The 24,867-nt window shown below is 34.5% G+C and overlaps 1 protein-coding gene and 1 pseudogene across 2 annotated transcripts in view; one reads left to right on the top strand and one right to left on the bottom strand.

Moving 5' to 3' along the window:
* The first annotated feature begins 287 nt into the window (after positions 1 to 287).
* PDSS2 (decaprenyl diphosphate synthase subunit 2) overlaps positions 288 to 24,867 on the top strand; it is a 212,876-nt gene continuing 188,296 nt past the window's right edge. For both annotated transcript variants that reach the window (XM_025042420.1, XM_006926049.3), the window contains exon 1: positions 288 to 875. In XM_025042420.1, the coding sequence (XP_024898188.1) occupies positions 580 to 875 (296 nt within the window). In that variant the 5' untranslated portion in view covers positions 288 to 579. The remainder of the gene's footprint in view (positions 876 to 24,867) is intronic.
* On the bottom strand, positions 10,300 to 10,418 carry LOC112474443 (annotated as a pseudogene).

Here is a 24,867-nt window from a genome sequence, read left to right as displayed (position 1 = left end):
GGGGGCGGCGGGGCGGAAAAAGAGACTTGGAGACACCGACTCTCGTTCATGACACAAATATTTATGCATGCCCAGTCTCCGCTGGGCGCTGAGAATGCTCTGTTGAATCAGACTCGGCCCCAACATCCCTACTAGTCTCGATCCCCGCAGGCCTGGACCACCGGGTGGGAAGAGCTGAGGCTTTCAGCCAACCTCGCCTACCCAGAGCCCCGCCCCCTCGAGGGCTTTCACGGCTGTTCCGTAAAGTAGGGAAGTCTTTGCTCCAGAACAGCCCGCCTCCATTTTTACGGCAGGCCGCATTACACATTTCAAATATGGCGTCCCCCACTTAGGCAGCGCCGTGGTTTCTATCCTAGCTGGCCGGGGGCAGTGCTGAGCTAGGGCAGTTGTCTATTTCTGCCGGGCTTCAGAAAACAGTTAAAGTTCGTTTCTGGTCACAGCTCCAGGAATCCATCCTCCTCTGAGGGTCAGGAGTCGCCTCTTCCTTCTAGTCCCTGCAAGTTCCTCCTCTGTCCCTGGTTTGTTTCCCGCTCTACCTCCGGACATCCTGAAGCCCCTGACACTCCCAGACTCAAAATTATGGGCCTTTGGCAGCTGCTGATGCGCTTGCCCCACTGTCTCGGGGCCTCGGGTCCCCCGCGTCGCCTGTGGTGGTCCCCGTCCCTCGGCAACATCTCCTCGGTGGGCTCCTGGCGTGGTCAGCCTTCCAAGTGCCCGGCCTATTGGAACCAAGTAGTGTCAGAGGCGGAGAAGATCGTGGGCTATCCCACGTCCTTCATGAGCCTCCGTTGCCTGCTGAGCGACGAGCTCAGCAACATCGCTATGCAGGTGCGGAAGCTGGTGGGGACTCAGCACCCTCTGCTTACCACAGCCAGGTGAGCTACTCCCTCTCCCCCTGACACACTCACCCACTCGAGTCCTTTTTCCTGGCCGACACATCCTTTCTGCTTCACTCAAGCTGGCTCCCTGCTTCTCTCTTTCTACCCTTTCCTTTGCTCAGCCCTCCTAGACATTCGATGTTGTCTTTAGTCCACTCACCTTAATATTCTTCTTCTATTTGCTCAGCTGAGCGGATAAGTGATTTTCTTTTGAGAAACACACGTGCGCTTTTCGCGTTTTTTCTTAATTATTGAGGGTAAAAATGCCTCTGATTTGTGGAGAAATTGAGTAGGGATGAGGGTTTGAGTCACTTTGTAGAAATGGTCTTTTAAAAGTGGGATGGATTCACTTTTGGTTCTATTCAAGAGGTCACCTCTAGAAAGAAGCGGGGGCGGGATAGACTGAAGGTAGACAGTTCTTTTCAACCAATGTTCCAGGCTTGAAGTCGCAGTTTATCCAGTCTGTGGTCATTATTGTGTTAAGATTTTTATCACTTATGCTGAGACTGCTGTGAAACTTGACATTAGAATTTGAAGGACCACAACTTTTGCTTCCATTTAAAAAAAAAAAAAAACCCACCTTTTTGTTTGTAAATATTTTCAAGCATACTGAAAGTTGCAAAAATAAAAATAGTACAATGAACAGAATTGTATACACATATTATTTACATGTATATGTAAAATACATAGACATATATATTTTTTTCTGAATTATCTGAGGGTAGATTGTGTACATCGTAATCCTTTACTCCTAAATACTTCATTGTGTATTTCTTAAGCATAGGAATATTAACATAATTATATTAATCAACTTAGGCACATTTAATATTGGTACATACTTTTCTTTAACCTATCATGATATTCCAAATTTGTTAATTGACCCAGTAATGTCCTTTATAGCATTCTTTCCTCTTTGTTTACAGGATCCAGCCTAGGATCGGGTTTTGCAGTTAGTTGACATGTCCCTTCAGTCTTCCTCAATTGACAACATTTCCACAGTGTTTCTTTGCTTTTATGACTAGAGCAGTGGTTCTCAATTGGGGCAGTTTTGCTATCTAGGGAACATTTGGCAGTGTATGGAGATGTCACAACTGAGAAATGCTACTGGCATTTAGTGGGTAAATGCTGTTAAACACCCTACAATACCCCGGACAGCTCCCAGCAATGAAGAATTATGTGCCCCAAAATGTCACTAGTACAAGAAAGGGAAACCCTGGACAAAAATGATCTTTTTTCTTTTTTGTTTTTAATTAAACTTTTATTTTGAGATAATTGTAGATTCACATGCAGTCGGAAGAAATAATACAGAGTGATCCAGTGTACCCTTTAGCCAGTTTCTCTTGGTGGTAACATGTTGCACAACTATAGTACAACATCACAATCAGAATATTGACATTTATACAGTCAAGATCCAGAACATTTCCATCACTACAAGGATCCCTCAAATTGCCCTTTTATAGCTACCCTCACTTCTCTTGCCCACCCCTTGTTTTAATTTTTTGAGACACTTGTAATTTCTTTGTTACTACAGAAGGTACCAAATAGCAATACTATTGTGATTTTATTTCTTGGCATCCATCCCAATTATCAGGAATGTCATGAGTGGTTAAACTTGTCCTGTAGCTGGAATGTTAATTCTCCAGAGATTCTAGGTGAGACACACACAGCACACAAACATATCTATTTTAAAGCTTAAAAATGGAACTAGTGAGTTTACCACCCAATCAAAGAACTATAACTTTACCAATCTTATTGAAGCTATCTGTACTCCTCAGTCCATCTCCCTGATGCCAGCTATACTGAATTTTGCATTTGTTTTTTCTTTTTAAAATTGTATGTGCGTTTCCCTAAATAATAACATGTTTAACTTTGCTCATGTTTTGAAATTTATTAATATGGTAGTTTATTTCACATAGTCTGCTATAATTTACTTTTTTAATTCATCATTGTTTCTAAGATTCATTCATTTTGTGTTTAACTGTACTTCATTAGTTTTTCACTGGTGTATACAATCCTATTGTGTGAATATACCACAGTCTTTCAATCAGCATTTGGGTTGTTTGCATTTTTGGTGTTATGAAAAATACAACTGTGCATATGCTTGTACATGTCTCTTGGTATACTTGTCTTAAGAGAATAGTTACAGGAGTATATGCACATTTGCAGCTTTAGTAGATAATAACAAATTGTTTTCCACAGTGGTTATACCAATTTACATTCTCATGAGCACTGTCTGAATTCAAGTTACTCCATGTTCTCGCAACACTAGAACCATGAGGTTTCTTAAGTTTTGCTAATCAAATAGTGGGTTTCTGTGTGTCTGATGGGAATGGTAGTGTTAGCTTGGGAGGATAGTAGTAGTATATTGCATTGTGTATATTGTAGTCTCTGTAATAAAGCATTGAAATGAAGAGAGCAGAGCTAGAAAGAACCTTATTAATGTACATATTCTGAGAATTGCAGTTTATCTACTTAGTTGCCAGCCAATCAGATAGGGTCTTGGAGAAGATCCCTTCTTAGGCCACCAGAGAAACGCTAGATGAAAGCCTGTACGAAAGTCTGTACGACTAATGGCTTTGAAACTTTCCTGATTGTAGCCTGCCCTACCTACCTAGTCCCAAACTACAGTGGAAGAATTGGAGAGGAACAAAATAAGTTTCAGCACAGTTGTTGTAATAACATCCATGAGTTGCTTTATTTTGTAAGAAGAGCTAATCTGCAGGTAGTTTTATAACATTTATTTTGATAGTGTGTTGCAAATAACAAATAATTTAAACTGACAGGTAACTAATGAACAAAAAACTTGGGGAGGTATATATATCTGTATACACTATATATTGTGTATATATCTGTTTTAGCAAAGGAGCAGGCATGATCCATAAGATAGGCAGATTGTGGTTATGTATATTATAACTAAAAACATGGATTAAGCAGCTGTGTTATTTCACATGCTGTGCACCTTACTTTGTTGAAATCTTGTCAGCAAAAGATTGATAATTAAGAGGAAGATGTTCTCAGCGTATAAGCCAAAGGACACAAAGACGCCTTGTAGTTGATATAGCTAGGACCATAGGAAACTAGATTTGGTAAATTCTTTTACAGCTCCATTTTATATTTTGAGTTTCTATTATATACTTAAATCAATATTCTAACTCCTTAGGTCATTTTACTTTTTGGATGAATCTATGTGGTATGTTAGGGAGGAATCATGTCTAATAGCCCTAAAATTTAAATGAATGGTGACATTTTTGTCAAACAGCAGGAGAAAAAAGGGATATCATCATAACTCATTATTCACTTCCTTCTCTTTCTTTACCTAAGCCATCTCATCAAGAAAAGGGAAAAGAGCCTAGAAGTATACTCTTTAACAGTTTAGAAGTGAGATTAAATTTAAAATCTTGAGATTTGGTGAGATAATGATCTTATTACTAGGAACAATGTAGCAATTAGCTAATTTTTTACCCTTATTTTTCTAAATTTTCTAAAATCGCTCTGTTGTAAGCTCCAGTTAGACAAATAATCCTTAATTAATTAAATCAGAGTTTATTGAAGCTTATAGAAGACTATAAAGAAATATAAAACATGTACCATGTCCTTTGATGAATAGACATTTTATTGGATGCAAATATATTTACACATATCTAAAAGAAGTAAATAAATGACTTGTGACTAAGGAGTAGTAGAAATATATTAGCTCTTACGTTTAGAGATACTAAAATGGCCTGGAATAGTGGAGAACCTTTCATGAAGAAATTGGGATGTCATTAGTATGGATGAATAGAAATTACATGGGTAATATTTTAGGGTGGCCATAGTATATTACATATTTTTTCCTTCGTTATTTTTTTTTCTCCTTTCTTCCCCAGGCTGTCATACCTCTACTAGGTATACAAGGACCTTAAAAGCAAGGATAAACAGTGCAGTAAAGTCAAATGAGCAGAATGAACGGAACTAGAATAGCTAAAACAATGTTAATGAAGAAGAAGAAACTGGGAGGAATCCTTCTACCTAATATTAAGTCTTATATATAACTTCATTGACCAAGACAGTGTTGTATTAACAGAGGAATAGACAAGACAGATCGATGAAACAGAAAAGAGAACCAGAAATAGATCAACTCAATTGATTTTTGACAAAGGTGCAAAAGCAGTTCAATGGAGAAAAGATAACCTTTTCAACAAATGGTGCTAGAACAATTGGACATTATATGCAAACAAACAAACAAACAAAAAACCTTGACATAAACCTCACACCATATTAAAAAAAAAAAGTGAATGTAAAATGGATCATTGTGAAATCAGTGTAAAATAGATATAAATGTGAAATGTAAAACAAAACTTTAGAAGAAAACAACATTTTGGGGAACTAGAGCTAGGTAAACAGTTTTTAGACATGATACCAAAAATCCAATTCATAAGAGAAAAAAAATAATAATTGGACTTCATCGAAAGTGAAAAACTGCAAAAGACTTCATTAATAGATTGAAAAGATTAGCCACAAACTGGGAGAAAATATTTGCAAATAATATCTGAAAGACTTGTATCTTGAATATGTAAATAACTAAACTTGTTGGTAAGAAAACAATAAAATTAGAAAATGATCAAAAAGAGTCTATGAAGATGGTAAGTCTATAAAGATAAGCCGATGAAAAATGTTCAGCATTATTAGCCATTAAAAAATGTAAATTAAAAACATAATGAGATACTGCTACATACCTATTAGAATGGTTAAAATAAAAAATATTGATAATATGAAGTCCTGGTGAAGATGCAGAGAAACTAGATTTCTCATACTTTGTTGGTGGGAGTGTAAATATTATACAGCCACTCTGGAAGATAGGTTGGCAATTTCTTATAAAATTAAACATACATTTGCCATACGACCCAACTGATTACGCCTGAGCATTTATTCTGGAGAAATAGAAACTTATGACAAAACCTATACATGAATGTTTATAGCAACCTTTTTTGTAGTAGCCCCAAATGGAGCCAACCCAAATATCATTCAGTGGTGAATGGTTGAAGAAACGGTGGTATATCCATACAAAGAAATGCTACTCAACAATGAAAAGAAATGAACTATTTATTCACACAGCACCTTGGATGAATCTCAAAAGAATTATGCTAAATGAAAAAAACATTCCTCAAAAAAATTCAAAATAGAATTACCATATGATCCAACAGTTCCACTTCTGGATATATATCCAAAAGAATCAAAAGCGGGGTCTTGAAATGATATTCGTTCACCTATATTCATAGCAGCATTAGTCACAATAGCCAAAAGGTGGAAGCAATCCAGATGTCCGTCAGTAGATCAATGGATAAACAAAATGTGGTATATACATATAATGGAATGTTTTCAGCCATAAAAAGGAAAGTCTGGCATATGTTACAACATGGGTGAATCTCGAAGACATTATGCTAAGTGAAATAAGCCTGTCACAAAAAGACACATACTATATGATTCCATTTATATGAGGTATTTAGAGTAGTAACATTCAGAGAAACAGAAAGTAAAATGGTGGTTGCCAGGAGCCAAAAGGAGGGGGAAATGGAGAGTTGTTGTTTAATAGGTATAGAGTTTCAGTTTTACAAGATGGAAAAGTTGTGGAGAGTGGTTGTACGTTATGAATATACTTAAAACTGTACACGTAAAATTGGTTAAGATGGTAAATTTTATGTGTATTTTACCACAATTAAAAATTTAATATCAAAAGTTTATATACTGTATGACTCCATTTATATAGCGGTCTGAAAATGACAAAACTGTAGAGATGGAGAACAGATGATGGTTGCTGGAGTCAGGAACAGTGTGGAACAGAGAGGAGTGTAAATACAAAGAGGTATTATGGTGAAACAGTTTGGTAGTCTGTAATGGTGGTTTTATGAATCAATACCTGGGATAAAGTAGTATAGAACTGTAAACACCTGCACACACAAAGAATCCAGTTTAAAAAATTCTGAAAATGGAATAAGGTCTTTAGTTTTGTTAACACTAATGTTAACAATGTTAATTGTTAATTTTTGTATGTTAATAATTGTATCTATGTTAATTTTTTGGTTTTAATATTGTATAGCTATATATTAGTGGAAGCTGGATGAAGGATACCTAAGACTCTTTATACTATTTTTGCAACTTTCTGTGAATCTGTAATTTCATTATTTTGAAAAGCTAAAAAAAATCACTTCTAATCAAGAGAGAAAATGAATGAATGAATGAATGAACAAACGAATGAACAGTAAGCCTTGGAGGCAGGAGACCTGTATGTTCTAGTTTGATCTTTGTCAATAGCTAACAATGTGACCCTAGGCAAGTTATTCCATGTTTTTGAGCTTTAGTTTCCTAAGTAGCGAAGTAAGGAGTTTGACTACACAATTTCCAAAGGTGTTACCAATTCTAAACTAGTGTAGAAATTACTGTTGTAACAATATGTCAGGTAAGGAAGCCATCATCGCTTCTCAAGCAGGGAGTGAGCAGATTGAATGCAATATGGTGATACAAGTGTACAGTCCTTTTCCTACTATTTAAAAATCCTAAAAGCTCAGAAAACAATATTTTTTCAGACTCATAAGCCTGATCTGAACTGATGAGATTATTTATATAGTCTTTCTTTATCCCACTTAATATGAATATTCTTGCATTTTGCTCTAGAAATATTAATGCATTCGATTATAGGCTGCTGCCTCATATCTTGCTGGAGTGCTGGGCAAAAGGCACCTTCTTAAAATCAGAAAATTTTTTGATTTGGGGAAGACATTTGGTTTCAAAGACTTTGGATAAGGCATCGTGGGCCTGTCCAAACTGGACAGTGGTATGTAGGATGGAGTAGAAGACCAGGTATGTGATGTAAGTTGGTAGTGTGGGAGAAGCTGAAGGTAGTGACAATGCATCAATCCCCACTTCTTCCCAGTACAACTTAAACTAATGGTTCAGTAGTATCTTGCTAAGTAAATGTAATTATTTACTTGTATAAAAATTATATATTTCTAATCACTTAAATTTGTATAAATTGATATTCTAAAGTACTTTTAGCTTTTATAAATTTATATACTGTCTACAGTCAAGAACGTTTTTAATAATCATATAGAGAACACTTAATTGTTTTAAAGGTGATGACTAATACTTTTTTCATATAGAAGTGATTAAATTTTTGTTGTTTAAACAGAGCTGATTTTATTGAGCATTGTGGCTTTATTTATTTTAATTGATTACTCTTGACAGAGTTGGCTTTTAGGATTAAATTTTTGTTTAAATATTCTCTTTTTACTTTTGCCTTCAAAACACCGGTCTCTATTTTAGATTTAGATAGGTGGGATTAATTTAGTATGCATTTACTGGAGATAAATTATGACATTTGATGTCTCTCTTAGAGGGTATTGATTCTTTGGTAGAGACTTGTTGTTCCTGACTGAGTTCACTACAGTTACTCGGCTACCTAAAGAAACCTTATTAGTCTTTTCTGCATGGTAAAATTCTTTAGAGCTCTTTGAATTTATTATTAGAAATTTAATTTTAGTCTCTTGCATGTTTATGAAAGACCTTTTCTAGATTCAGTTCTGTAATTACTGATGGAAAACCTATGTTACTTATGAAGGACTTTTTCTTGGATGACTGGAATAAAATTATAAATTTTAATTCATTCCACAAATATTTGAGGTGCTCCAGGCATGGGATATACAAACAAGAATAAGACATAGTTGCTGCCCTTCAGGAATTCATGAGAGACAGTATAGTAAGCATGAGCTCTGGAATCAGACTGTTTAGATTTACATTCTGGCTGTACCACTACTAAGCTCTGTGATCAGGCAGCATACTTAACCTCTCTGTGCCTTAGTTTCTTCATTTTTAAAATGAGGATAATAATAGTACCTATATCTTAGGGTTTTATGAAGGTTAAATGGGAAAATATAAGTAAAGTGCTTAGATTAGTACCTGGCACATAGAAAGTATCCAAATGTTAGCAATTATTATTACTAGAAATTCATTTTAGTGGGGAGAAGTGCAAATAGACTACCTTGAGGTAAATGCTATCATGTGTATGAACAATATGCTCTAGGGACAGGGGTATAACAAAATGTCTTTTTAGAAAAAATCGAAGACTTTCAAAAGTGAGATGATGTAAGAGTAGGGCCATATTGGATGAGAAGAAAATGACCAAGGTAGAGAAAGAAATTAAGACACAAGGAATTCTTAAAGTATAGAGAAGTTGTTTTTTGGTGTAGGCTGAACAAGGGATGGAATGAGGCAAAAGGAATAGGTTGGAAATGTCTACTTCAGCCAAGATAGAGTAACTAATGCTTGAGTTGCCCTTCCACTGTAAACAAATAGAATACTGGATATAACATATGAAACAACTATATGCTGCTTGGAGTACAGGCGGCACAGGATTGTGATCCCTATAGGTGGGGAAACAAATGAGCTGAGAACTATGATCACTCTGATGGTCTGCTGAGAGGTACTTTCTAAATAATAGCTCAGAGAGTGGGGACCTAGGCAGATCAGATTTTGGGGAGGCTGAGGCAGCTGGAAATTGTGGAGCAGAATACAGAAGAGGAGGGAGTATTCAGAGAAAGGCTCCAAAAATGTAAGGTGCCCATTTGAGTCTGTTACTGAAAACTAAATAACATATGCATAGGAGGAAAGTCTGTAAGGCTGGGGAACTATAAGCTGTACAATTCTCAGAGTTCTTCCAGAACTGGGAGACATTCAAGCTCTGACTGAACAGTGTAAAAAGAACAGCTGGGCACTCTAGAGACCCCAGAAAAGTTATGCCTTAGTAATGGAGATTAACCAGATTTAGAATACAGTGTATTCTGGAACCTCCCTAACAAACTAAACAGCAAGTCTCAAAAAGATTAAGCTGACCCAAAAGTAATTAAACTGCCAACCATAGCATACCAAAACTCTTTAAAGGAAGACTATAAAATCCAGACACTCCACCACAAAATATCACAATATCTAACATCCAATAAAAAATTACAACACATTTCATGAAGCAGGAAAATATGACCCATATCCAGGAGAAAAATCAGTCAGTAGAAACAGATCAATAAGAGACAGAGATGATGGAATTTGCAGACAAGGGTTTATTATAATTATGCTCAAATATTCAAAGGAAAACATGAGTAATATAAAAAGTGATGGAAAAAATATATATCAAATGTAACTTCCATAACTAAAACTTTATAATAGAAAAAGGAAAATTATCTGGACTGGCTCAACAACAGATAAGACAAAAGAAAAGATAAGTGAACCGAAGACATAACAATAGCCTGGCAGAAGAGATCCGTGAAAAATTATTATTATTATTTTTTTAGGCGAGGCAACTCGTGGTTGACCTCACAGATTGCAAGGACCTTGTCAGCTTACAATCCCTTATTTTTTATTTTATTTTATTTTTATTTTATTTTTTATTTTCTTACACCTACAGCACCTGGTCTTCTTAGGTGGTCTTCCATCCAAGTACTAACCAGGCTGAACCCTGCTTAGCTTCCAAGATCAGATGGGATTGGGCTTGTTCAGGGTGGCATGGCTGTAGACCATGAAAAATTATAGCTGATATTATTGTTAATGGTGAAAGACTGAGTGCTTTCCCTCTAGGATAGGAATCAAGAGAAGGATGTTCTTCCTTACCCCTTCTGTTCAAAAATTTACCAGAAGTTCTAGCCAGTCAAGAAAAATTAAAGGCATACTGGATTAGAAAAGAAAAGCAAGTTTTTATTATCAAATAACATTATCATGTGCTAGAAAATCCTTAGGAATTTATTAAAAAGCTACTAGAACAAGTTAGTGAATAGAGCAAGGTTGAGGGATGTCAAAGTAGTCATATTAATTGTATGTCTATATATTATCAATGAAGAGTTGGAAAATGGATTTATAGACAATACCATTTCCGACAGTATCAAAAACATGAAATGCCAAGGGATAAATTTAACAAAGCGTATTCAAAATCTGGATATTACGAATTATAAAACTTTGAAGAAATAAAAAAATGACTTAAATATACCATGTTCAAGGATTGGAAAATTTAATATATTAAAATGTCAGTTCTTCTTTAACTCATCTACAGATTTAGTATAATTTTTTGTCAACATTGACAAGGGATTGCTAAAATTCATCTGTGATTGCAAAGATCTGGAATAGCCAAAACAATTTTGAAAAATAACATTGTTGTAGGACTTAACACTACATGATTTCAAGACTTCCTACAAAGCTACAATAAGCAAGACTGTGTGAGATCAGTGTAAAGATAAACATATACATTAATATAACCAAACAGATAGTTTAGAAACGGACCCACTTGTATATGGTCAATCAATTTGTGACATAGATAGCAAGGTAATACAATGGGCAAAGGATAGTATTTTCAACAAATGGTACTAGGCAAGGGGGTGGGGGAAACTTTAATTCTTACCTCATACCATAAAGAACAATTACCTTGAAATGGATCTTGTATTTATATATGAAAACTAAAATACAAAAGTTCTAAAACAAAACAGTAAAAAATTTTGTGACTTTGTAGTAAGCCAAGATTTCTTAGGGTAATCATGAACCATAAACAAAAAAATTGATAGAGTTTAAAATCAGAATTTAAAACTCTACTTACTCTTTTAAAGATGCTGTTAAGAAAATAAGGCAAGTCACAGGCTGGCAGAAAATATACATGTTGATTGACAAAGGACTTATATCCAGAACATATAAAGAAGTCTTACAACTCAAGACAACCAATTAAAAACATTGGAACGGATTTAGATATTGTACAAAAGAAGTTATTTGAATGGCTAGTAAGCACATGAAAACTTGCTCAACACCATTAGTCATCTGGAAATGAAAGTAAAACCACAGTGAGATACTACTACATACAAAGAAGAATGGCTAAATTTAGAAAGTCAGACTGTAACAAATGTCGATAGGATGTGGAACAGCTGGAACTATCATACATTGCTCGTGGGAATGTAAAATAGTATAACCACTTTGGAGAATTGTTTGGCCATGTTTTAGAAAGTTAAGCATATCCCTATACCATATGACCCAGCAGTCCCACTCCTGGATGTTGAAATGATAGAGAATAAAAGCCTATGTTCATTCAGAGATTTTAACATGATTGTTCAGAGCAGCTTTATTCACAGTAGCTATACACTAGAAACAATCAAAATGTCTCTCTAAGGTGAATAGAATACCCTTCAGAAATAAAAATGAATGGATTAACAATGCATTTGATAACATAGATATATCTCAGAAGTATTACACTGAATGAAAGGAGCTGGATACAGTAGAGTGCGTACTGGATGATCTCGTTTACATGAAAAATCTAGAATAGGTAAAATTATAGTGACAACAAGTGTCCACTTTGGTTGATTGGGGCCCTAAGGGGAACAAGAGAACTTTTAGAGTCCTGGAAATGTATTATGTCTTTATTGTGGTAGTGGTTACACGGATGTATGCATTTGGCAAAACATTTTATTATACACTTCAAATGCATACATAAATGTTATTGAGTGTTTCATTAATCTATTCATTTTTTATTGCTGAAAGATAGTCCATTGCATGGATATATGGCATTCTGTTGATCTGGTCACCTTAAACGAACATTTTGATTGTTTCTAGTTTGGCTACTGTGAATAAAGCTGCTTTGGACTAAATAAAGTTGATTTAAAAAATGAAGGAAAGGAAAGGTTGTGGCCAGAGTTTGAAGAGCTTCGTGTGTCATGTTAAGAAGATCTAATTTTGTCTTGAGATCTGCGGAGACTGTAAAGGTTAGGTAGTAGAGAGACCTGAATAGATATGCCTTTTTTAAAGCTGACTTTTGCAACTGTGAAGGTTGTGGATTGCAGAGAGGAAAAACTGGAGGCAGTAAGACTTGGCAAAAGATTGCTGTGGTCTCTTCACTTCTCCCCAAGCTTTATTGAAGTATAATTATCAAATAAAATTATATGTATTTAAAAGTGTACAGTGTGATTATTTGATACATGTACACATTGTGAAATGATTACCTCAATCAGGCTGATTAACACATCCATTAGTAGGAATGCTTATGATCTGTCCTCTTAGTAAATTTCAAGTATATAGTACCGTATTATGAACTATAATCACCATGCTAGACATTAGATCCCCAGGACTTATTCAACCTAAAACATCTCCCCATTTCCTCAATTCTCTAGCTCCTGGTAACCACCATTCCATTCTTTGTTTCTGTGAGTTGAGTTTGACTTTTTTTTTTTTTTTCAGTTTCTACATATATAAATAAGATCATACGGTATTTGTCTTTCTCTGTTTCATTTATTTCACTTAGCGTAATGTCTTCTGGGTTCATCTGTGCTTTTTGCAAATGGTAGGATTTCCTTTTTTCTCATGTTTGGATAATATTTTGTTGTGTGTGTTTATCACATATTCTTTGTCCATCAGTCAACAGACACTTGGGTTGTTTCCATATCTTGGCTGTTGTGAATAAAGCTGAATGAACACGGGAGTGTAGATATCACTTCAAGATAGTGATTTTGTTTCCTTCAGATGTATATCCTGAAGTGAGATTTCTGGATCATATGATAGTTCTATCTTTGATTGAGGAACCTCCATACTATTTTCCAATTTACATTTCCACCAACAGTGTACAAGGGTTCCCTTTTCTCTACATCCTCACCAATACTTACCTCTTGTCTTTTAAATAAAAGCCTATATAGAATTGCAGTAGTCTTTCATTATACATCATTTTGGAAGCACTCTAGAGCATTTCTTACATGCCATCCATACTCGTTCTAAATCGCTCTGTATACCAGTATCCAATGCTGTCTTGGTAGCTGATATAATCATTCTATTTAAGCCATCTTTTTGTCCTTTCTGGCATGATGATCCAGGTAGCAATCTCAGCTTCCAGTTCAGGGCATCATTATTGTGTCTCTTGGTGGAAGCATTATTTCCTTAGGCACTAAAACTTTTAGCAGCTCCCAGGCTTAAAGACAGGAAACAAAATTTTGAGAGGTCATTAGTTGTGAAAGTCACATCCAGTATCCAGTTGGAAGAGGGCTTGTTCAGTTGACAAGCTGCATTTTGTAGCAATAGGCCAGCCTCCCAACATGGTAACTCCCAGCTGGACCCTTGCCTGTGTTGTCATAGGCTCTTTCACTATTGTGTGGGCCTGGCTGCTTTTGGAAGATGGGAAGGGTACATGTTAAGATTAGGGAAGCTGTTGGTCACCAGCCAATTGACTGACTTTTGCTGAGAAGTGAGTTTATTCATGAGAGGCACTATCAAGTAGGCTATCATGATAGCACACAGGTAAGTTCACAGATAGTAGTGTTGGTAGCAGCATGACAGGGAAATCACATCCAGACACAGAATAAATGTATCTTTTGAAGAAGAAAAATTGCTCACCTCTCCAGGGTGAAAAGGTTGCTGGGTCCATTCCTTATGAGGTAAATGGTTTGTCTGAAAGGGTATCATGTAGGGACACTTAGCAGTGACAGCCATAAGGTTATTCTTGGTGGGAGGAAATCCTTGTTGAGAACAGGCATTGCTGCCATTATTTGCCACCACTATTGCCTTGTCAAGTACTGAGTTGACTAGACAAGGAGAATGACTCACTTTGTCAATGAGAGTCACCCTGTGCATGTGCTTGTTAAGAGCCTCAATCATGGTAGTTTTGTTGAGAAGTCATATGGAACACAGGTATTTTCAGGTACTGGTCCTATTATCAGAGATTTATCCATATAACCCTTCCCCAAACTAATCTTCAAGAGAATTGGGTATTTTCCTTTTTCCAGCTTGTGATTACTTGGGTAAATGGCCAGAGGTCTATTTGGGAAAAAAATCTTGCACAAGGGATTTGGCCTCTTCATTCAAGCACTCTGGGTCTCCGATTTGGACGAGAGGCCATGACCCTCTCTACTGTAGCGCCTCAGATAGGTCTCTGATCACTATACTTGGAGTTGTTTGTTTTGATTATTTAAATCAAAACAGATCTTAGTGTCATGCCTGTTGATCTGAATTCTGGTGTCTGATTAAATATAGAGGGATTTCTGCCTAGCACAACAAAACATGAGATTACCTAATATTCCTATATCTACCTTGCTGCCTGTTAGAATCACCATGCCCACTTTGCTTCTGGCAGTTACCTGCTACTACCTGGACCTAGCTTCCCCAGAGCTCCTCCCGTTGCTTTCTGATTTCAGGAAGTCCATTTCAGTTATAGTCTTTCCCACCGGAATCCTTAGGCCTGGAAACAAGAGCCACTAACATGATTAGTCATGATTGTGGTGCGCCCCTCACCAACTTATTTCTTCTGTCAAGAGCGCAGAGAAGATTGTCTGGGCCCATTGAAGAAACATGCTAAGAACAGTATGTTATATGAATAAAAATGTTATAAAGTTTGAGTAGAGAAAAGTGGTGAGAAAACGGCATCATCATAGGCTTCTTTCATTGCAAAGAACCTACCCAGACTGCCAAAACCATTTTCATAATGGGAGCCACAATTTTAGTTTCAGTCCAGTACCGTCTGTCATAGTAAATTAATGAAAATTCTAATAAGTTTTGTATTCAATTTGTAATATTATTTATATATAAGAACTATAACCATAAAGTGGTTGTCATTCTTATAATTTTGATATTTATACATATTTAAATAATACTTTAATAAAAATCATTTAAAGCAACTGGATGACTGAATTTTTACCCTTTAAAAATTTATTACTCAAGGTTAAGGAATACCAACTAATCTTAATTCTGGACCCAGTTAATAAGAATAAATTGATCATAGTTTTTTAAGTGCTACAATATTTAATTCTTTGTTCTTAGATCCTAGCAAATTAGGATTCAGATACATCTCTCTTATATTGCTCATTACTACTCTATTGCTAATTGTTTTTCATCGATAACTGTATTCTACAGTTGTCCCATCTATAGGATTTAGAATTGCGTGTGTGTGTGTGAAACACCTTATTGGCCCCTTTAGTTAATGAAAAATACTCATCTGAATTTGTGATTTGAAGAGTTTAATGAATGTTTTCCCAAAAATAGCTACCCTAGAATAGGTGTTTGAAATGGGTACTAGATGTTCACCATTCAGGTAGTTGTTTCTCATTTAATATTTATTTGAAGTTCTAGATACAAATCTTAGTTTATGGAGTGCAGCTGGATTTGCTTTTCTTCCTATGACTCACCGAAGGCCTTCAAAACCTTTCATTTTTTTCTATTTTCATGTACCGAAACTTCATTTTAATAAATATTCTTAAATAGCCTTAAAAATTACCATTTTCTTGGAATCTCCTTGGAAGGTTATTTTATTTGCTCCAAAGATATTTTAGCAGACTGAGTTGTTTTTTTCAGAATTGTGAGGCTAGAGATAGGTCTAGCAGTACTGTTCTGAATTTTTTAAACAATAATTTACATGAATATATTCTTTATTGTGTTTCATAATTATAGGGGCTTTTTGATAGGTGCTTTCTATATCTCAAATGGTTAGCCTTCATCAAATAAATGGAATTTATTTTATCCTCAGAATAAAAATGTCTTCATGAATTTTCTATTTCACCAACATTTCTCTCTAAGTTTAGGCTGTTACTTTTATGTTGGTCTGTAAAGGAATGTCATTTAGTTTCACAGGATTAATGCTGTAGTATATACAAAACATTTATTAGAAGCATCTTTATGTAGTTTGATTATTATTTATTTTCTTACATACTTTTTATCATGTAGTACCCATGATTAAAAACAAGTGTGAACATATGACAATAGAGTGTGCATGGTACAATTTTATGGGTACATTCCAGAAATGAACACCTAGAAGTTGGTGGTCCTGGCCCCAGCATTTTAATCTAACTTTAAAAATACTTATGAATATACGTGGTCAACTTAGGAAAAAACTGGGGTGGAGCTTTTCCATCCTGGATGATTTTTATTGTTTCATAGGATGAGCTAAAAAAAATAATGTCTTTGATTTTGAATGTACGTTATAATAGTAGGTTCATTGGTTAAATGGTCAGGGTAATATCTCTTGCTCTGTAGAGGGCAATACTGTGAGCTTGATCATTTAATTCCTCCCCCCCCAAATTATATTGAGTTTCTGATTACGTGTCATCTAGTGAAAAGTCCCTTTTAAATTTCTGGTAGATATTATCCTGTTAGCTGTTTGATGCTGCTTTCATTTAGTTCTGAGTTGGGGAATGCAGACTGATTTTAATTTTAATTTGGAATTCCAACTAATTTTAGTTTAACTTAATTACAACGAAAGCACAATATTCTATAAACAGCACTGCAATATAGGGAGGCAGTAGTGGATAAGGTTGTAGATAAGAGCATAGGCTTGTGAACTTACCAATACCTGGATTTGAATTCCAACACTGCCATTTTCTAGCTGCATGAACCACAGGATTCCTTGAGCCTTGTTACCTCATCTGTAAGAGAGAGGAAATTATTATTATTCCTGTATCACAAGATACTAATGAGGATTACATGAGACAACACACTGTAGAATGTTTAGCTTAGGTGCTCAATAAACGTAGCTGCTGTTATTAGCTATTATTTATGCTGATAATTATTTCTCTGTGACCTCAGGTCAGTCTTTTATTTATTTATTTTTTTCATTTACCTAAATTTGCTCAGAGGATAGTTTTAGGAATCCACAGAAATATTATAGCTAAAAATGATTTGAAATGTATATTGTGCTGTACAAAAATAAGGTAGAAGTGTAGTATTATGACTTATTGTTAGAAATAGTGGCAGTTGAAGTTATGTGGTATAGTGGAAAGAACATAGTTTTGGAAGCAGAATGTCTTTACTAGCTGCTGTTTGGGCAAGTTAACTACCTAGAGCTTCAGTTTTTTCTTTTTCTTTTTAAATTATTAAATTTATTAGGGTGACATTGGTTGATAAAATTATATAGGTTTCAAGTGTATAATTCAATAATACACCATCTGTATATTGCATTGTGTGTTCACCACCCAAAGTCAAATCTCCATCGCCATATCAGTTTTCTCATCAGTGAAAATGGGAACAATAATACCTATCTTGTGGAATAATGCCAATCTTATTGTGAAGCTTGGATGTAAGGCCTAGGTGACAACATAGTTTTCTTTCCCCCTTCCTAACTGGAGAATAGAAAATGTTTTTGGCAAGAACAAGCATCCTTTCTGAAGCAAAATATAAGTTAATTTTGGATTAGAGATTATTTTATTTTCATTAATGAATTACAAATAAAATATGATTGACTAATGGTTTTTGACATCTAATATATAGTATGAAAATATCTTAGCTTTAAGACATTGTAGATTTAGACAGAATTCGAGAACAAATTCTAATCAGCAGGTGCACAACTTCTGCAAAAAAATGTGGAATTTGTCATTCTATAATTTACTCCTCTATCAAAAACAGCTGTCTCCAAATAGTGCTTCATACTGTTGGCAAATTAAGTACAAATTCAGGAAGCAATCTGTGTTTCATATGATTGTGATTTGTAAAAATAATTTAGACGTAAGCTATCCACAAACCATTTTTTTAAGGAAAAATTCTTTCTAAATCCTCATATGTTGGCATTACACATGAGTTTCATAGTTTAAATTCTGGAACCTGCAAGCAGAAATATAAGAAAGGGCTCATTTAGGATGGTATGGCACACATTTCTAATTGGGAGGGTCTTCATTTTGATTTTTGCCCTCCTGCCCTACCCCTTAACCAAAAACCAAAGCAAAACATCTGGAGTTTATTTAAGCAATATAAATATTCTTAGAAGAATGAATCCCTAATCATAAAACTTTTCTGGAACTGAAAAATACTTTTGAATAGACAGAATTCACATGATTAGTAAAAATATCTTTGAATTCATAAAGACTTTCACAAGTCACGAGTGCAAAGTTTGGGAGCAGTGGGGACTGAGGCTGATGGAGTTGTTCATATGCCTTAGAAGGAAAGCAGTCCAGTAGTCACAAGGGTTATTCCCTCAGCTTTTCCTTTAGAAAATTTTCCAATAAAAGTAACTTATTTATTGTTAAATGGTGGTTATTTTACTTTGAAAGATGTACCAAAGGTAACAGTTTTATTTTCTTTTCACGTATTTAAACAAGTTTTGCTACATGGAGACCAAGAGAAAGCAATGCCCTTCAAAGCTCTTATGTTCATCTTTTGCTTCGTACTTCTGTCCCTGTAAGTAAGATGGAGGGTAGGGAGAAGGAATAATAGCTAAGCTTTGAATTTGGAGGGGAATTGAATGGTATAGCTTACGTTGCAATTAGTCAACCAATGTTTATTGACCATCTCTTGTATATTAGAGCACAATGAGAGTTGTGTTGAGGTGAAAAGTTTTCAGAGAACTAAGAGTATTCTTGAGGAAACTAGATGTAAATGAAGTTTAAACAATGATACAAGATAAATATAATTTGATCATAATTGTTAGTAATTGCCAAATGAAGAGTTTAGTTACAGGTTACAGGAGATCAGAGGAGGAGCAGACTGCTCTGTGGGCTGGCTAAACCGGAAGACTTCATGGAAGAAGAAGAATTTTGAGCAGCTGCTTGAAGAATGAGTAGAATTGGATGGAAAATAGAAGTTATTTCTGCCCTTCCCTTTAACTGGAATGCCAAATGTAGAAGTCAAGAAGAACAGAGTTAGTATGTTAATTTTGAATCAAAATCAACATTGAACCATGTGGGAGAATTTTAACTTTAATGAGCTGGAAAAAACCTCTTGATGATTTTAGCATATTATAAGTCCCCTTAATTCAGGCCTATAATACAAAAACAAAAATAAAAATTTTTAAGTGCTGGAGGGACATAGAGAAAGTGTTGCCATTCCAGATATTCACTATGAAAACAGCAATGTTATATTATTAAACCTGTACATTTCAAGCAGTTTATGTGAGGGAAAGAACACACAGAGAAACCATTTGTCTCCACTAGAGAAACCTTCACTTTAAACTGTACAATAAGCCTTGGTAACTCTAGAGCATCAAATAACCTTTCATGGATTCTGGTCCTGATACACATTACCAATCTAACGAGGAAAGTGTTTCTAGTATGCCTTCCTTCTTCCTTATCCTCAGAACTAAAGTGATTCTGTTTTTCTCAAGATCATTTCAAAGAAGATATCAATTTTGTTATTATATTCTCTTACCCCTTTTTCCTGTCCATCTTTCATCAGTATGTTTTAATTAATTATCTATTTTAAAATATACTCATTGCCATTTATAATTATATATAAATAGAAACGTAGAGATGATCAACTTCATGGTGAGTGGACATACATAGTGCTTGGGTTGCATATTGTTTTTTTTAAAGCAAATCTGGTCAAGTTTTGTTTGCTCTTAGACTAGAAATGAATCACATCTTTTCAGGAACCCAGAGGAATCATAAAGAAAAAGCAAGTGTTGTGGTATCAGGCAGAATTATTTTATTTTATTTCTGTTAAACTAAAAAATCAAGTAGGGTTTTTAGCCTTTTATTTATAAAAATCTCTAGTTGAAAAGAGCCACCTTCGGTATAAGTTATTTGATTTTTCAAAAATTAATTCCATTTCTATATAAAACATGTCCCTGTTAGAGAGTACAGACATTTGTTTTAAAAGTACCTGTAATCTTAACCATTAATACAGAGGTAGCTAGTATTAATATTTTAATATGTAGGCTGCAAGACTATAAATGAGTTTGGTTCATGCGTATATATTTGTTTCTTGCCTTTTTCTCCTAGCAGTGTATAGAGAATTGCTTTTAATAGTAAATATAATTTTTAACAACTACATGGCATGATAAATACATTCCAATATTTGGATATACCATAATATAATTCATTATCTTCTTTTGTTGGACATTTTTTCCTTAAATTCTTCACTGTTGTACATAGTACTGTGATGAAGAAATTTTCATATATATCATTACACACTTATTTATTTCCTGAGGATAAATTCCCAGATGTTGAGTTTCTGAGAAAAAGAGTATGCATGTTTTCTTTTGAAAATATTTTCACATTTTAATTTATATCTATAGTATATGGGAATGCCTGTTTTTCCTCATTCTTGCTAACTTTGGAAATTGATGTTTGCCAATTTCATAGGTGCTAGAAATATCTTTTTTATATGTTGAATGTTTTTCAATACTAGTTGGATTAAGTCTTTTTCTTGTATTTATTGGCCAATTTTATTTCTTCTTTTGTGAGTTGTCTATTTATAGCTTTTGCTCATTATTGATTGTATTTTTATCTCCTTATTGACATACATATGAGAGCTCTCTGTGTATTAAGGGTTTTACTTTTTTGTTATGGCTTTTTGCTGTGTGTTAAGGGTTTTACTTTTTGTTATGGCTTTTTGCTGAACAGAAGTTCTTTGGTTTCTCTTTTATCTTTTTATTTTGAAATAATTATCTATTCACAAGAAGTTACAAAAATAGTAGAGCGATGTCCCTTATCCCCATTATCCAGCTTTCTACAGTGGTAACATCTTGCATAGCTGTAGAACATTATTAAAACCAGAAAATTTACATTGGTATAATACCTGTAAGTAAACTACAGATGTTATTTGGATTTTGCTAGTTTTTACATGCATTCATTTGTGCATATGTGTGTTCTATAAACTTATATGGCATGTATAGATTTGTTTAACTACCACAATCAAGATACAGAACTGTTCATCACCATGAAGACACTCCCTAGTGCTACCCCTTTATAGTCTCATCCTCACCTCTTTCCTAACTCTGGGAATCCATTGATCTGTTCTCTACGTTTATCATTTCGAAATGGAATCATATAGTGTATAATCTTTTGAGATTGGATATTTTCACTCAGCATAATGTCTTTGTGATACAACTAAATTGTTGTTTGTCAATAGTTTATTCTCTTTTATTGCTAATTAATATTTCATTGTCTGAATGTACCATAGTTTATTAATCCATTTACCATAAAGCCCAAGTTTTGGCTATTACAAATAAAGTTGCCATGAATATTCATATTTTTATATGAACATAAGTTTTCATTTCTCTAAGATAAATGCTCAAGGGTGTGATTGTTAGATTGTATGATAAATGTATGTTTAATTTTATAAGAAACTGCCAAATTGTTTTCCAGAATAGCTGTACTCGTTTACACCAGCAATGTATGAGAAATCTAGTTCTTACACATCCTTGGCAGCATTTGGTATTGTCAGCATTTTTAATTTTTTTAGCCATTCTAATAGGTGTGTAGTAATATCTCATCTTGGTTTTAATTTTTGTTTCCTTAAACACTAACGATGTTGAACATTTTTTCATGTGCTAATTTGCCATCCTTACATCTTAACTTGTCTGTTCAGGTCTCTTTTGTTCATTTTCAAATGGATTGTTTTCTTACTGTTGAGCTTAGAGAGAGTTCTTTACACATTCTAGATATAAGTCATTCAGATATGTGATTTGCAACTATTTTCTTCCAGTCTGTGGCTCATCTTTTTATCTTGTTAACAGAGTCTTCACAAAGTAAAAGTTTTTAATTATGATAAAGTTCAATTACTGATTTTCTTTTCTTCTATGGATCGAATTTTTGATGTGATGTCTAAGAACTTTCCCCTAGCCCTCGGTCTCAAAAATGTTCTCCTATGTTTTCTTCTAAAAGTTTTATAGTTTCATGTTTTGCATTTAAACTCATGGTTCATTTTGCACTGGCTTTCATATATACAATGAGTTTTAAGTCAAGGTTCTTCAATTTTTTTTGCCTGTGGATATCCAGTTGTTTCAGCACAATCTCCTTCCTCCATTGGACTGATTTTGCACCTTTGTCAGAACTCAGTTGATGTATTTGTATTGATCCATTCCTGGGTTCTCTGTGCCATTGATCTATGTTTGTTATTCTGCCAGTACCACACTGTCTTGGTAACAATGGCTACATAATAAGACTTGAAGTCAAATGAAGTGATTCCTTCTACCTTATTCTACTTCTGCAAAACTGTTTTGGAATAAGCTTGTCTGTATCTGTGATACCTCTTGTGGTGGCAGCAAAGCATAGCACCTCTCCAGCTTGCCTTGCATATGGTACTGGATCTGGCTAAGGCCAGGAGAAGGTGACAGTATTCCACTGGGGTGAGCTTCTGAATGTCCAACTGAGCACAGCGTGGGAGGGAGAACTTTTTTAGGTAATAAGAAGTCATTCTTAATATTAAACAGAGGCAAGACATCATTTAAAATTATTTTTGTTGAAAATTTTCCTTTAGTGGTATCAATATAAGGCTAGTATACAGTATTTAGAATGGCATTGTCCTGCTTGAAAGCAAAGGCATAGACGGCTAAGTACTCAAGGACCCTTCTGTTTTCATTTTATCCACTGTTGTCAGGGACTTGGGTTTAGGTTTCTACAGCAACCACGGTCTGGACTACATAATACCAACACTTTATGTGCATGTGGTGTTAACTCTGATGCCTTATACGCTACGCGTGGCAGAGTTACAGTTACTATGGAGATCAATCTTTGGACACATTGGTTGATAACAATGTCTCTCATATGTGGATTTTGCTGCTGAAAGACTATGAAGTGATGTTATGAGTTGACCAAGAGGTACATAAGACTTTAATATGCATATTTTTATTTGAATTCTACCACTTAAGGCTGATGGCAAAATTATATATTCATCTTGAATATATAATTTTCTATTTTCTACTTAGTTTTCATAACCATCATTTTAAATAGCTATATAATATTTCATCTATGATTATACATATTTTACATTGTTTTTACATTGTTGGATTTTATGTTGTTTCAGAATGATAGATCAAGCTGTGAGAAATATTTTTGTTTATTAGATAGATCCCATGATGTGGGAGTAGTTAGCCAAACATAAACATTTTATAGTGTTTAATTCAAATTGCCAAATTGTATTTTTAAAGCATTCTAATCAGTTTATTATAAGACACGATCAGCAGTGTATGAGAGTACTAATGTCACTTTGCCAATATTTGTCATTATCATTTTTAAAAAGACTTTTTTACTAATTAGGGAAAAAATGTTACTCTGATTTAAATTTAATTTATTTGAAAAAGTTTTTTAAATTTCTATTTATTAGTTTCTCTTTTTGTGTTCTGTTTATTTTTCATGGTTTGAGTGGTTTCTTATTAATCTTTATGAGATCTTTATATAGTGAAATTATTGTATTATATACTACAGATTTTTTTTTAACATGGGTTTTTAAATTTTAAATGTTTTTATGTTTTTCCTTTGTGAGTCTTCTATTTTCTCTGTGCTTAAGTTTTGCCACCTAAAGAAGGTTTGCAGTAAATATTCAGTTCTGTTTTCTTTTACTTCTTTCATCACTGCCCTTAGCAAATTGGTTAACAAGCTGAGAAGTTTGGATACTTATGAGTCCAGACTTACTGTATGACTTATGTACCAAAGCAAGTACCAAATTAACTTGGTTCCATTTACATAGTTTATCAAAAATTGGAAACAAATTTTTAAAAGGACTAGAGAAGAAATCTAGCAATTTTAGTGCATTCCTAAGGTATTTATTACCCTTTACTAGAAGGTTTATTCACCATACCATCACGTGTGTTCGTGCAGATAATTGAGAATTATAGTAAGCTGTCTTAGTCTATGATACACAGACAGAATGCACTTTAATTGCATTCTAATTTATTATCTGATGAAAGTACCTTGCTAACAAATCAACCCGGATATGACTTATTGGATAGCCTTTGCACTTAGAGGAATAATCAGTCTGTAATCATAAACAACATGAACTATTCATCTTCTAGATTGCTATCGTATTTATTACTCTAAATTCCTGTGCCGGGTTTCTTTCCTGTTTGTTTCCCACTTCATGGCTCATGTGTCTCCACCTGCCTGCTGTAAGTTGGTGGAATCCTATGCTTACAAATTATTTTTCTTGAAGTAGGGGTTATGCATATGCCTAAAAACAGAGTGCTGTCACTTTACTGTAGAAATAAAATGCATTTCCCTTCAATGACAGTAAATAGAATAAACTGTCAACATAATATACTAATACATGATTTATTCTCTGCTGGCCTGGTAAGAACTAACACAATTTTAATTCTATA

Source organism: Pteropus alecto, unplaced genomic scaffold, assembly GCF_000325575.1.
Source record: "Pteropus alecto unplaced genomic scaffold, ASM32557v1 scaffold79, whole genome shotgun sequence".
Taxonomy (NCBI): Eukaryota; Metazoa; Chordata; class Mammalia; order Chiroptera; family Pteropodidae; genus Pteropus; species Pteropus alecto.
Note: the sequence above shows the minus strand (reverse complement) of the source record. Positions and strands in the feature narration are given on the sequence as shown.